Source organism: Lytechinus pictus, chromosome 17, assembly GCF_037042905.1.
Source record: "Lytechinus pictus isolate F3 Inbred chromosome 17, Lp3.0, whole genome shotgun sequence".
Classification (NCBI taxonomy): Eukaryota; Metazoa; Echinodermata; class Echinoidea; order Temnopleuroida; family Toxopneustidae; genus Lytechinus; species Lytechinus pictus.
The window spans coordinates 17,714,797-17,730,822 of record NC_087261.1 but is presented as its reverse complement, the minus strand read 5'-3'; the positions used below and the strand labels follow the sequence as shown (position 1 = coordinate 17,730,822).

Below are 16,026 nucleotides of genomic sequence, written 5' to 3'. Positions count from 1 at the left end.
GAGGATACATATCTCACTATACAGATAATGCGAGTGCCGAGAGCGAGCTGAAGTTTCTTTATATTCTGACCTGAAAGCTTGATATTCTAAGCATTTTTGGTACTAATTGTTACAATTGGTATCTAAAAGAAGAGTAGATGCGAGCGCGAAGCACGAGCTGAAAATTTTGATATTTTGATCTGAACAAATTTGATAGTTTAATGGACGTGTTTAAAAAAGAACATAAATATATCCAATAAACAGAGTATTGCAAATCGAAGCGGGAGTTCTTTTGAGGTTTAGAACTAAAAATGGGAAATTTTTCATCTATTTATTCATGAAAAGTATGGGTTTTTACTAAAGAAGTGATGCGAGCGCGAAGCGTTAGCTGATTTTTTTTATTCCAATCTCAAAAGCAGACATTTTGAGCACGATTTCAAGTAAAGAACGCGTTGTGTATCTCAATCGTGCTTGTCAATTTCTGTGTAACATTCAATCTTATTTAATTTTGCACATCCGGAATTGTTGGTCGGGGGCAAAACGTTATGTTTTCCCCCAATATTTTGAAGGGTCGGGCGATCGCTATCAACCCCCACCCCCCACCCCCGGATCTACGCCTCTGTTCTAACGCCAGGCACCACTACATACTTAATTGATTTTCAACCTATCGTGCATTATCATTGTGGGTTTTCTTCTCTTCTATGAATGGTACATACATGTTTATTTTCGGTATCATGACAGAATTTATATAAGCGTCAGAATTTACATCAGTATCAGAAAAAGTCCTTCTTTAATTTATGGAGCTTAAATTCATCACCCATTATGATTGCCCTATATCATAACAGCTCTCACCGAGATCAACTGCATCAACATCCCTCGGTAGCAGGCAGAAACTCTTCATCCAAAGGCAATCTAGGATCTTCTGTTTGGCCTGCTTCACGGTATCAACATCCAACACGTTTACTCCAACATAGGCATGGTCGTCTTCATCAACAACATCGATGTTCTATGTCAAAAGGAATGTAAACGAAAGTATAGTAAATAATTGAAAGGTTTTTAGAGTTCAGCATTTTCATTGCAAAGGAATCACCAAAGTTTTTCGGAGTTATCTGTATTTTTACGTAAAGTAGTTTACTTGTTGACTTTCTAGAAAGAAACGCCCCGAAAACCAAAATAAACATACGATGTGACTGTTTGCTCATAGATGTATGCTTTATTTTAAATTGCATGTACGTATAGACTTTGTTAACCTACATGTACAATGAGATCAAAGCTTTATTTCAGACGATGACCTCCATCTCAAAAAAAGTCCATAACAGGGGCCGCGAAAGCGAGGGGGTCAGCCCCACCCCCCCTTTCCTAAACCGTGTGCAAGAACGTAAAAATTGCCATATAATTGTGATTTTTTGCATAGTCAGCCCCCCCCCCCACTTTTAAAACCGTTCCCCGGCCCCTGCATAATATAAAATGACACCCCTCATGATCTACAAATACGATCCAAAGTATATTCTACGACTAAAATTGGTTTCATTTAACGACAAACTTTTAGACCAGTCCCATCTAGTATCATAATTTCCGTCAACGTACAAGAGAATTAAAGTCGATCTCTTCTTCTATGAGTTTATCAGTCTCCAGCGTGTAGTACGCAGCCCCTGTCACAGCATCTATAGGACCTTTCTCGGCTTGAGCCTTTATTGCTTGGTACAGCATGAATAATGAATAGAGTCCATATACCTAAAGTAGTACATGAAACGAGATAGTAAATAGAAAGAATTGTGCGCGAGTTCAACATTAAAAATGTAATAGTGTACATTATACACTACCTTCTAATTACGCTCTAAGCTATTGGTTAATTCAATTTAGTAGCCATGACACATATTATTCAAAGGTAACTTTGGTTTGTTTCACTTCAATTAAGTTTCACAGTTTCAGGAATTAAGAAAAACCCCAAACATTACGCAATGTTAAATTCGACACACCACGATCAAAATTCGAAAGTGACCTATGCACGTATAGCATTTATGGAAAAAATCTAATCCATGATCATTTAATACAAAAACTAGTGCATTTTGGGTGCAGGAGCATATACATGTTGTATGCTAAATTGGTTACTACAAACATCTGGTTTTCTCCATTAACTATGATTTTGTTCAGTTTAACTGAAGGTTAATACTACAATTTGATACTGAAGAAGTTGGGTAAATACCTTTATATATATTTTTTTCTTTTTAAATTGTGAATAACAGGCCTCACCTTTACGTACTCGAACATGCAGATTGAAAACCAATTGCTGATCAGTTTCTCGGTGATAGATTCAGTTCTTAAATGAGAGGATATACAATCATGATGGTGCACAGTTTAGATGTATGTCCAAGATAATTGCATAACAACGATATGCTAGCTAGACTTTACTTATGGAATTGGTTTAGTATCCGAAGTTGACGTCTCTTCCTAAAGCTTAATATAAGACTTTATGATTCTGACATAATGACGTTCGATTTATTGTTTTCTTTAAACGTTAATTAATACACACTGTACATAACGTTTATGCATGCCAATGATAACCTAAAACCCAACCCAAGGATTGATCACTTACTTTGTGAATAGTTTGTCCAGTGGTCTTCTGGATTCTGATGCCCCCATGATATCATCTTCAACAAGAGCGGTCATCACTCTGAAAATTAAATAAACGGGATAATTGAAACATGAATATAATTAATCGATGAACATTAAGTTAATTTGTTTTTTGCAAAATGTCAGCAGGTTACATGATCACCAACATTGTATATATTTTGTATAGCAGGCTTAGTGCCCCATTCTCTGCAATGATACTGCACTGATTTGGTTGTATTGTTGTAGACATAAGATCTCATATTTTGTCATGCAACTTGTACCTCAGTTTCCTCGATATACTTGTTCGTTTAAAAAACCTCCATAATTATGTCGTCTTAGATAACCAGTTTCTGTCTTTTAATCCTACCAATATTTGCTGGGAAATCACCTACTAATCATAACTTGTATATCCTTCGGATCCTGCGAAAACTGTCAAAGTTGGGCGATTTTGAGCATTTTGAACGTCAATTTTTTTTCGTAAGCCCCCATCACACTTATTCGGAATCAGGAGGAATCAAGCAGAAGCTGGAACGAAAAAAATATTTTAAAAATCTAGATTTTTTTGAGGAACTTATGAATTCACCAAACTGGAGTTGAAACTCAGTAAATTGACCAGGTGAATCATCATACACTAGTCATAATGAACCGCAAAGGAGTCAGAATGATAATTCGTGCTACATTATTGGACATTCTAGGCGCATTCTAAATATTCTGACAGCATTCTGAGTGCATTCGAATTGATTTGTCATTTCTTTTGGCCGTCCCGAAGGTTTTTATCATGTTCAAAACATTCGAGGGGTATTTTCGAACGGTGTTCGAAGTAGATTTACATGACCAACTGGTTGTCAAACAATAGTCCTTTCGTTCCGGCCAATTCTGCTTGATTCGGAATAAGTGTGATGGTAGAGAGGGTTCCCACAAGCACCCATATTGGAGGACAAACAATAAAAACCTGTGCATCAGACTATAAAAAGTCATGGTTTTGCTATTGTTTTGTCCTCCATCATGACATCAGGGAACCTCTATTGTAATGAAAGCTTACCTGAGATGAAGGGTGGGGTTGTCTGTCCTGAGATAGGGCGTACATTGAGCAGTGTTCCATATTTTTTCCAAGGCCGGAAAAGCCCGCGAAAGGGGGGGTTCAACAATTTTTGCAGACATGACATGGGGGGGGGGTGCTTTCAAAGGGAGGGAGCGAGCATAGGCATGATAGGCGTACCCTAAATAACACTGAGTGGAGGGGGGGGGGCGGGACTTACGTATGTATTCAACTTAAATTTCTCGTTCATCTAGTCCATCGCAATGTCAGGTGCTCTTTCAATATCATGACATATAATAAGGGTTTTAAAACTAAAACTTGTTTTAAAACATGATTATATCATGGATGATATATTTGTCCTATGATACCTCAAAAGAGATGTTATGTTGGATTTCAGTGTCGAAAGTGCAGGAAAAAAGTGTTGTACATTATTTGGGGGTCATATAATATTTTGTTCGCAGTGGACAGTCAAATACTCTAAGCTTTCTTACTGTTCGTCCAACTTTTCTCAAACTTTCATTGATGATATTTGTTCAGTTCTCTTTTTCAACGCAAGCGTGCCTGTTTTATAGATTTAATTCTTTTAAATGTGTTCCACAAGAATTTAGTTGTAAAGCTGAATTTGGTTTGTCAGTTTCCTGTTCTTTCTGGAGACTACAGTTGATCTTCATCATGGACTATACATGTAAATGTGGACGCAACGGATGGGTATAAGCGTATATGAATTGTTTTGATTTGTTAATTTCTTTCTATTTAAAATACACTTTATATAACACTGTAATTCTTTACAAAATGACATTTAGGGCGTTTTTCAAATACAGCTTGCTTCTATTTTTTCTGGCATTTCCATAAAATTTCAATTTTATGTGGTATTTTGTTATTTGTCTCACCGCTTATCTAATGAGGGACGCATCTTGTTAACAAGATGAATGCCTCTGGCCGTCTCACCTGCATCACGCGATTCAATATAGCAGCATATAGCAGCACTATAACTTGCACAAGATGTTCAGTGATACTTGGTTACTCTTATTTCCATGTTTTATAAACTAGACCAATACACTTATAGAGATATGATGGTAAATACCCCCAACGTGGCCAAAGTTCATTGACCTTACATGACCTTTGACCTTGATCATGTGACCTGAAACTCACACAGGATGTTCGGTGATACTTGATTACTCGTATGTCCAAGTTTCAAGAGTAAGATCCAACAACTTTCCAAGTTATAATGGTAATTAAACAGATACCCCCATTATGGCCAAAGTTCATTGACCTTTGACCTTGGTCATGTGACCTAAAATGCGCACAAAATGTTCAGTGATACTTGATTACTCTTATGTCCAAGTTTTATGAATTAGACCAACACACTTTCAAAGTTATGGCGGTAATTCAACAAATACCCCAATTCAGCCAAAGTTCATTGACCCTAAATGACCTTTGACCTTGGTCATGTGACGTGAAACTCATGCAGGATGTTCAGTAATACTTGATTACTATTATGTCCAAGTTTCATGAATCAGATCCATAAACTTTTAAAGTTATGATGGTAATTCAACAGATACACCCAATTCGGCCAAAGTTCATTGACCATAAATGACCATTGACCATGGTCATGTGACATGAAACTCAGGCAGGATGTTCAGTAATACTTGATTACTATTATGTCCAAGTTTCATGAATCAGATCCATAAACTTTTAAAGTTATGATGGTAATTCAACAGATACACCCAATTCGGCCAAAGTTCATTGACCATAAATGACCATTGACCATGGTCATGTGACATGAAACTCAGGCAGGATGTTCAGTAATACTTGATTGACCTTATGGCCAAGTTTCATTAATCAGATCCATAAACTTTTAAAGTTATGATGGTAAATCTACAGATACCCCCAATTCGGCCAAAGTTAATTGACCCTAAATGACCATTGGCCTTGGTCATGTGACGTGAAACTCATGCAGGATGTTCAGTAATACTTGATTACTATTATGTCCAAGTTTCATGAATCAGATCCATAAACTTTTAAAGTTATGATGGTAATTCAACAGATACACCCAATTCGGCCAAAGTTCATTGACCATAAATGACCATTGACCATGGTCATGTGACATGAAACTCAGGCAGGATGTTCAGTAATACTTGATTACTATTATGTCCAAGTTTCATGAATCAGATCCATAAACTTTTAAAGTTATGATGGTAATTCAACAGATACACCCAATTCGGCCAAAGTTCATTGACCATAAATGACCATTGACCATGGTCATGTGACATGAAACTCAGGCAGGATGTTCAGTAATACTTGATTGACCTTATGGCCAAGTTTCATGAATCAGATCCATAAACTTTTAAAGTTATGATGGTAAATCTACAGATACCCCCAATTCGGCCAAAGTTAATTGACCCTAAATGACCATTGGCCTTGGTCATGTGACGTGAAACTCATGCAGGATGTTCAGTGATACTTGATTAACCTTATGTATAAGTTTTATGAACTAGGTCCATATATTTTCTAAGTTATGATGACATTTCAAAAACTTAACCCTAGGTTAAGATTTTGATGTTGATTCCCCCAACATGGTCTAAGTTCATTGACCATAAATGACCATTGACCATGGTCATGTGACATGAAACTCAGGCAGGATATACAGTAATACTTGATTGACCTTATGGCCAAGTTTCATGAACTAGGACCATATACTTTTTAAGTTATGCTGTCATTTCAAAAACTTAACCTCAGGTTAAGATTTGGTGTTGACGCCGCCGCCGCCGCCGCCGCCGCCGTCGCCGCCGCCGTCGGAAAAGCGGCGCCTATAGTCTCACTCTGCTATGCAGGTGAGACAAAAAGTGTAAAAAGCCCAAGTCGAAATTTATGTCAAACTTTGACAACACTAATTGTTCCTTTATCTGCAATTAGGATGGTTCAAATGACCATGGGATATAGAACGAGGGCAAAATATGTTGTGGCACTGTAGTCTGTAACAGTGCAACCACGGACGAAAATTATATAGTATTGTATTGTATCGTATTTATTTTCCGTCAATTAAAAATTACAACAACGATAGATGTATTTAGTACATGCTTAAATGTAAAGAAAGATGAGAAAAAATAAACTTACTCTGTAAAGACAATTGAATTCCATTCACTGACGAACGTGATTGCCAACAGGGATGCAATTAATTCCCTTCAAAAAGAAAGTAAAAATATACGTAGGTCTTAATGTCAATGTTAGTAATCGTTGTGTGCTGTACCCAATTAATGGTAAACATTTCTTGAGCATGCAGTAGTTTTTATTTAGCTATTTAAAATAGTCTTTCATACAAGTACAAATTTGCACATCCGGATTCTACAGTGTAGGTAGTGACTGAAAAACGTCTTTTTTAAATTATATTTCATGTTATTTATATATTTTTGTTTATTTATATTATTCATTATATTTTATTTTATTTCATTTACTTATTTATTTTTTTATTAATTTATTTTTTGTATTTATTTATTTATTTTCATTTTTATTTATTTATCTTTTTTTTTTTTTGGGGGGGGGGTTCATGCAGCACCAAACACACGCACACTAAAAAAAAGATGCATGCTGTCATTTATAGTTATCGGAGACAATCAGGTTTCTAGACTGAAGTACAGAACTGTGGTGACTGGTACGGCATTGCAGTGGTTAACATCTTACTTCTCTGGAAGGGAGCGGAGAGTGCGCGTTCAAGACAACACCTTTGATTCAACACCACCGCTGTGGGGCGTGCCTCAAGGTCAGTAATCGGTCCGATTCTCTTTATCTGCTAAACTACGACAGTTCAGGACATTTTCGAGCACATAGTTTCTCTACACAAGGCTTATTCTCTCCTTCAGAAAGGGAGAATTTTGTATAGGGAGTCTTTGAATCTGCCTCCAGGAAGTACGGAACTGGATGGCAAGCAATCACCTGAAACTTAATGACAGCAAATGGAGGTGCTTTATGTCTCATCTTCTTTCGGCCGAGTTCAGGAGGCTCTCCCTTTGACGTCAATGGCCAGGTTCTGCCATCCCCTTCAGTATGTTATCTAGTGTCATTTTTACAAACATGCGCCGACACGTCAACATGGTTTTGTCGCAAGGCCTCAGTTGCTCTGAGACGTATTGGAATTATTCGGTCATACCTTAGTAAGAATGTGACTGAAACCCTCAATCATGCCTTTGTGTCTTCCCTTCTCGATAACCGTGAAAGTCTCTTGTATAGATTCCCGGACATTGATATAGCAAAGCTCCAAAGAATCCAATATTCAGCCGCATGACTTGTCACCAGATCCAGAAAACACAACCACATCACACTAATACTCAAATAACTTCACTGGCTAGCCATTAAATCACGAATTCGCTTCATAATAACATTTCATGCTGTCCACGGTCTTGCCTCGCAGTATATCTCTGAGCTTGTTTCTCCAAACACCCCTCAAGGACCTTCAGATCATCAACCCAACGACTCCTTCAAGTACCTGGAAATAAGACGCTTGGTGAAAGGTCCTTCTCCTACAGTACCCCACCCTTTGGAATTCCCTCCCCAGAACTCTCCGTTCACAAAATAATCCTGGACTTTTCAGATCCCAGCTTAAATCATTTCTCTTCAATGAAGCATTGAATTAGATAATTCCTTATACTTATGTCATATGTATTTGATTAATGTTGATGCTCAGTTTAAGTGTATTTTTTAAGTAATGTCTTATATTGTATGATATTATTTCTGTAAAGTCATAACAGGTCTGAAATGCGTTATACAAGAACTAAATCATTGTTTAATCATTATTTTAAAACTAAACGTTACGAACGGGGTCTGACTTCCGAGTTGCTCTTGTTTTCTTCTCTTTCTTTTTTCTTATTTTTCATGACGAATTACTGAAAAACATAAGCATGATAAACAACCTCTTAATTCAACGGGATATCATAATGCTGTCAAAGCATTAATTATGGTTATTAATTTTCGTAATGTACTTTCAGGGGAAAAAAACAAAATAAATTCCGTCGTACCTTTCTCGACCTTGTCCAGTTTTCTTCGTTTCCAATTGCCTGACGAACTCTATCATTTTTTCCTTCTTTTTTAGCATTCTGTAGAATACAATAACTGAATGCTCCATAAAGTCTTCCATATACTGAGAACATAAAGTGAGCATATTGAATATTTTTATTATTATCATTATTATATATATATATATATATCATTGTTGAATTTATATGAAAGAGAGAAATAAAATAATCTAAAAAAAATAGACCAATAAATGGAGGAAGAATGAGTAAATTATATGAAAGTCATGAGCATTTAGATTTATCCTCTCGTTGGCAATGTGACCTAATTCGGTGATGTCATATTTGTATAACTTCTCCACTATATTTCACATAAATTATCTTTTTTTTCTATGAAGGGAAAGGCGCCGCAAGATGCATGTATTTGTATTTGATAAATGGACAATACCGCTTACATTATATTATGATATAGAGGAATTTTTTGCTTAATTATTGTTATTGTTATTTTTACTTTTATTTTTTTTTAGTAATTATCATTGTTGTTCTTTTAATTTGAATCACTTTAAACAACAAAACACAAAAGAGTTAAGATAACCAGTATTTAATTATAAATAGATTAATACCTCTGGATCTGATGTTTCTGGGTGAACACCTAGCCCGGCAAACATCATCAGTGTCACATACTGGACATTTCCCACAAAAGGAACTCCTTGAGACTGAACTCTGTTATCAGCATCCGTCATATCTAAACTTGTACTAGAGACTGGTAATGAGACAAAGGAATGAGTCGATCGAAGGTGAACATGTATTTCTAACGAGTCTCATTATATTGCTTTCAATTTGAACTGTAAAAACATGCACATTTATATAAATGGAATAAGTGTACTTCATTCGAATTTTTGTTTTAAATCAGTTTTATGACTCTATTGGTCAAAAGTAAAATGTTATATGGACTGCTGTATAAATCGCAAATACTTCAAGAGAGGTAAGAATGTATATTAATGAATATCAATAAAATGAATTTACCTCCCCTATTTTTCTTGCATCAGATGCATCAGCTACTTTTTTTATTTCAAAATCATATGCAATATATTATTCTCTCCGTGGGCAAGTCAGACGGGGAAATGCGACATATCAACTGAAAGTGAAAACGCCCAAAATACCTTCGCGAACTCGTTTCAGAATGTTCATTCGAACCATAGCTACTTCTTCCTTGGCGCGTTTCACTTGAAGTCGTTTCTTCCTATACCACACGGCTATAATAATTGTAGGTATGGTGATGAAGATGAGCAATACAATAACAGTGGGTATTACGGTAGCTATCAACGTGTTTCCTTCTGTAGGCCACGCTGAAACAAATCCCGGATAGAACTTCAGGTTTCCATGTAATACCTATAGAACGTAATTAAAATAATGGACCATGCCAAGTAAGCCAACACCTACAAACGCAACGACACATCCTCATGCACTCGCACACATCACACCCACCGTGACAGTCACAAACACACGCAAAACCATATTACTCACACGTATATACCCAGCCCAAACAACACACAAACACTCACACCAACATCCTATTGCTGATGCGCGTAAGCTCACGCATTTTAATTCTCACCTTTACCCATATATCCTTTACACTTTCTTGTGCGCGTCATACACCGTACACACCCTTGTACATAACAATCGAGACACTCAAATGTTAATATAACATTCGGGATGGTTTCGTTCATATCGTGACTAAAGAAATTGAAATCTAAATGCGTATACATGTAATCAGCCACCCCTAGACCATGAAGTCGTCTGAAGTGATGTACAATTGGTTTTGGATCTTGAAAAGGTAGTAGATCCCAAGCTTGAACATGGTGTATAACTTGTCAAACTTTATCAGGAATAACCATCACAATAACGAGTTGAAAAAAAAGAGAAAACAAGGTCTAAAGTTTGGAATCACTCAAGCATGAGATTTAAAAAATCGAGCAGTCTGCAAAGACTGGTGTCAAATGAAGCCTTTTTTTTTCATTCAACTTTACAACTTACATGTATATAGAATGTTGACAGTCTGAAGGAAAATCAATTATTCTTTCTGATAAAGATATTTTTGTTGCTAAAAAAGGGAAAATTAGTATTTTGGTTATTTACCCAGAAATCTCTCCCTGGTGAATTATTGTCAGTTTGGGAGTGACTGGTCACAAATGGTTGAAGATCCACTGTGTGCTCGTTTGGTGTGGAGCACTGTCCCCCCCCCCCCCCCAACAAAAAAAAAATGTTAAGACTTGAATTACCGTCACTGCTGGTAAGTTCCCCGTGGTTCCTTCACTGCGTGTTCCATTCTCATCACCTGCGAGGGGTCTCTCTTCGGGTAGTTGGCATCCAACAGCATCGGTTTTAAGATAATCCACATCACATACACTGCTTGGTCCAAGTATAATATGAATATCATCTTTTCTACTTGCCAGATCTAAATTAAATCCCTGGATAAATAGAAAAAAAACACTGCATATTCGTCAATATTCATGAAATTATGATAATAATTTTAAATTTATTTTTTTACATTGAAGATACAGTAGCTGTAAAAATATATTCAGTTGTTAATCTTATCATGGACTTACTACTCAGTGTAGTCCATGGTCTTATCAAGGCATGTCATGGAAAGGATGATGTACAAAATGATAAACGGGTTTCGAAATTTCAGAGAGAGAACTATTCGCTCAGTTGTCAGTCATGAGCATCATTTCATATTAAAGATGATTTTTTTTTCAAATAAAAGTTATAAGAAATAGATGCATGAATAATTTGATAAATATAATGAATAAATAATTAAAACTGAAAGTTAAAGATACTTTTTAATTCAATTATTCTTTATTTTTTCGGTTCAATTAATGAGGTATCACTGGTACAAACCATTCTCTCATGACAATTAACAAAGTATTCATATGCATTTAAATCTAAAACTGAAATGTAAAACTGGTAAAAGGACAAGGTTTTGGATAATCATTCTTTGTATGCATTTATTCTTATCCAGGAGATAAAACAAGATAGCGGAAGGAGTGAGGCAAACGGGAATATAATTACTGTTATTTCGAGCCGTCCGTTACTGCTTTCATAGAGTCTGTTTGGTACACCGAAGCTTTCATAAATTGGGTCTGGGTAGTATTCAATCAAGCCGCCATTGATAATGTAACCATCGAAGTCAAATGTCAGATTTGCGACAAACGTGATTACGTCAGGTGCTCTTTTCCTCACGGTAGAGGCGACATCGCCAGGAAATTTTGGCGATGGGCATATCAGCAGAGTGTCTGTTCCGTTGCAAAGCTGATATATATTTTTAGAAATGATGCAAGGTTAATTATAATGCCCTATAATCTTTACTTTATGCAGGATTACTACCTGGAATAAATGCGTGCACTGAAAAAGAACCGGGGTATAAATTTAACACCAGTCCGGAATCTATATTTGACCATACCAGAGAAGTTTTAAATCAACACCAGTTTGGATTTGGACTAATTCCAGATAGGCGTTTATACAACAGCAATTAGTGTTAAAACAACATATATTTAATTTCAAACAAGTGTTGTTTCAACACCTCTCTGGTGTGGTCATATATAGATTCTGGACTGGTGTTAAATCAACACCGCAGTGTCTTCTAATTCTATCGAATTCAGCTGCATCTGATTTGATATGAAAATGAAGTGCATAAACAGGAGAGATATAATAAATTGACATTTGTCAAAAATCAAACCTCTCAGTACCGATTTTCATTTGCCCGTTTTGCATGATTGTTTATGATTACATATTAGTGTTGAACCTCAGTTATGCCTCTCTCATATGACTAGTGCATCGGAAATAAAATTATTTAAAAAATAACATTGATTCAAAATTGATAAATTCGATTATGGAAAACAACATCAACCTTTAACGCTCCTTCGCCTAAATACACGCACACTCCCAAACGCGCACACCCATACCAACCAAAAAAACATAATGTTAAGGCCACTGCAAAACTTATGATTTGTCTGCCACCCAATTTTGTAATAAAACGAAGTAGGATTTGATGTTAATATTGAGACATGAAATATCTTTGCAATTTTCCAAATTATCGTACGGATACACATGTTCAAATCTTTTACTATGCTAACATCCTTATTAGAATACAAACAAAGATAAAACCTAGTCGTAATGACATCATAGCAATCGTACGACTGGTTAGATTTGGAACTAATTTGACCTTTACTCCAAAGTAAAGGTTGACAATCATTAAACGTTCTTAAAATTATCTCAGTTCAAATGATAAATCACTTTCACTCGCATTCTCAGAAAATGAGCAAATAGCGACTTTAGAAATTGTATCTTACCTCAAATGCGCTAGTTGTTGGTGACGTAACAATGATCCTGGGGATTTGGACCAAATCAAACCGTTCCCCTGTTATTTCAATATTAAGACCTCCTCTATGTAAAACAAACATTAAAAAAGATCAAGAGTGGAATAGTCATTTGGCGGTTCTACACGAGAATAATATCCCTAAATCCTTTATACTTCATATTAATATATGCATTCAGCCTGTGCCATATTTTCTTTGGAGAATGAGAATATTCTCTATAAAATTTCATTAATCCAAGTGGATATCTTTTATAAAACAAATATGTAAGTTTTCAGATAATATACGTATACAGAATCAAAACATTCATGATATATATTTCAGCATACAATATACTACATGTATGCTTTGCGATGACAGACTATATTAGGTTCTACGTTGGCCCATTCGAGCCTACTTGGCACCTAATCTGTGGAAAGCCAATCTGTTAATACGCGCGTGAACGAATTCATGACGTATCAAATGACAAAATAGACCAGTCACGATCATGGGCGTCGGAGCAGAGCAATCCTAAGTTTTGTATTTGAAGAGTTTAGTTGCAAAAGGTGTTAGGTCCACTTTTTACCATTCCAAGAAAAACCATGTTTTTTATTCTCGCTTACTGCAATACTCATATGAGAAACTGAATTGTCATGATGTACTACCCTATCATGTGAACATAAAATTTGGTGTATATATATAAAAGAAATCTACCTGTCATAATTTTTTCTATATATTCTTTTGAAAATCATAATTGTGATCCTAACCCCTTTTGCAACTAAACAACATGAAACCAATCTATTTTGATTAAAAAGGTGATTTTCTTTGCCACTTTTATTTACATTTTCATGTGAATTTTCAATTTCTTTGTTTTCATTAGAACGACTAAAAATTTAGAGGATTTGGGACAGAAAACAATAAAAAATTATGACCAATGGACCTAACCCCTTTTGACAAATGAGCTCTTCAAAATAGTTTGTTTGCAAAAGGGGTTAGGTCCGCTGCAAGAAAATCATTTTTTTATTCTCCCATATTGCAATATTCTTATGCGAAACTAAATTTTCGTGATACTCTACCAAGAGAACATAAAATTGGGTATAACAGAAGTCCATCTGTCTTCATATTTTTGTAACAATTCTTTTCCAAAAAAATTCTGTGTGGACCTAACCCCTTTTGCAACTAAAATTAATTGGACCTAACCCCTTTTGAAAAAAGTAATTTTTCTTTGCCGTTTTAGATCACTTTCTAATGGGAATTTCAACTTTTATTTTGTATCATCTTACACAGCTACTAAAAATCTATACATTGAGAAAAAAAAATCAATTTTGATGAAAAATGGACCTAACCCCTTTTGCAAGTGAGCTTTTCATTTGGAGGGACGCCACAATAGATCCCCCAAGAACAAAGGATAATCCTCTGCGCCGACGCCCATGATCACACTACAATAGGAATACAACGTTAGGTATTAAATGAATATTTGCACTGTATAACGTATCAGAAAATAAAAAAGTGACGTATTAATATGTAAATGGCATACCGATACTTCGTCTTAAAATCGTGACGCACGTTTATAATCAAATTGGCTTTCCATACCAGTTTCATCGTCGAAAAAGACGAGTGAGTCGGCTTCAAATTGCTGGAAAAAAGATGAATAGTGGACTTACGACATGATTGCTTCGGATCTGTCAATATCAATAATTACTGGGTTTAACTTGTAAGTGAAGCTGTATTCTCTAAACATTCTTTCCACTCCATCAAACGACATGATGAATGTCAATGAAGTCTCTTCATTAATTGTTTTACTGCTTGTAATGCAGGTCGCTGTCATATCACGAACGGTCCTGAAAAAATGAAACATTCATGAATTGTTGCCTTGGAAGTAGCAGGTATTTAGTGAGCTCGATCCCCATATTTCTTTACCATCTATATAATATGTCCTTAATAAATGTGTATTATTGTTTTCTGAGAGAAATTGATTTTATGAAGGCAAAAATATTAAGATAACTATTACTGAGTCGAATGTTATTTGATATAGTATCGTGTTTTTTCTTTGTTTCGTAAGTGATCGAACTCATCATCGCAAAATTGCAAAGAGGTACAGTTTCACCTATTACTGATCAGCCCCCCCCCCCCATAAAAATAATAGTAATAAAAAAAGATCAGTGTTTGACCTTCATAATGCGATTGTATTTATTAGCCTTATCAATAATATTCTGCTCGTGATGCAAATGCAATATCATTTAATGCAATATGATGTTGCTGTATGTCCATGATGAAACAATTTGTGTTGTATCATGCCCATTTCTCGCGTGCAATCTACCTACAAGTTGAACGGATACTCCGGCCTGAATATGTTTATATCTCAATAAATAGAGTACACTTCACAGAGCAAATTCCGAAAATTTGATCAAAGTTGAATAACTAATAAAGAAAATGATTTGATTTTTTTCTGGTTAAATAGTTCTAAACATGTCTTCATGAATATTCATTAGGTGGGCAGATGATGTCACATCCTCACTTTCTTTTTTTAATGGTATTAACGAAATCATAATTGTTAATTATATATATTTTGTTATAAATGTGTAAATGATGTGTCTCCATTAAGATGTGATAAGTTGCGCAAGAAATAAGGCACTTCATTACTTGTCAAACCAATTAATTTTGAATAAACCTAATTTCATGTACTAAAATACAAAAGAACAAGTGGGGATATGACATCATCAGGGTCCCGTAACATATAGTTTGGCGATTGGTCGTACGCTTGATTTTAACGATTGATTGCACATTGTAGTCAATGCAATCAATCGTAGAAAAATGTTTTACGATCATTAGTAAGCTTTGTGTTACGGGCCCCTGCCAAACTAAAGAGGTCATGCTCCTTACAATCCAATTGTTATATGTATTATGTACGCGTGCACATCAATTGAATACCCAATTTTACACATTTTCTCCTTTTTTGGTCAAAATATGCAAATCCTATTATAATTCACAATTCCAAGCATAGTATTAGAAATTGAAATGTATATGTATTATG

At 35.5% G+C, this 16,026-nt stretch overlaps 1 protein-coding gene across 1 annotated transcript in view; it reads right to left on the bottom strand.

The window, feature by feature from the left end:
* The window catches only part of LOC129280193 (plexin-B1-like), a 48,129-nt gene that overhangs the window by 8,617 nt on the left and 23,486 nt on the right, over positions 1-16,026 (bottom strand). Inside the window, exons 17-28 of the mRNA XM_064112292.1 lie at positions 14,657-14,833; positions 12,990-13,083; positions 11,710-11,949; positions 10,920-11,108; positions 9,801-10,029; positions 9,261-9,400; positions 8,644-8,765; positions 6,749-6,814; positions 2,576-2,653; positions 2,233-2,299; positions 1,567-1,713; positions 832-985 (exon numbers count right to left, since the gene is read on the bottom strand). Of these exons, the coding sequence (XP_063968362.1) occupies positions 832-985; positions 1,567-1,713; positions 2,233-2,299; positions 2,576-2,653; positions 6,749-6,814; positions 8,644-8,765; positions 9,261-9,400; positions 9,801-10,029; positions 10,920-11,108; positions 11,710-11,949; positions 12,990-13,083; positions 14,657-14,833 (1,703 nt within the window). The remainder of the gene's footprint in view (positions 1-831; positions 986-1,566; positions 1,714-2,232; positions 2,300-2,575; positions 2,654-6,748; positions 6,815-8,643; positions 8,766-9,260; positions 9,401-9,800; positions 10,030-10,919; positions 11,109-11,709; positions 11,950-12,989; positions 13,084-14,656; positions 14,834-16,026) is intronic.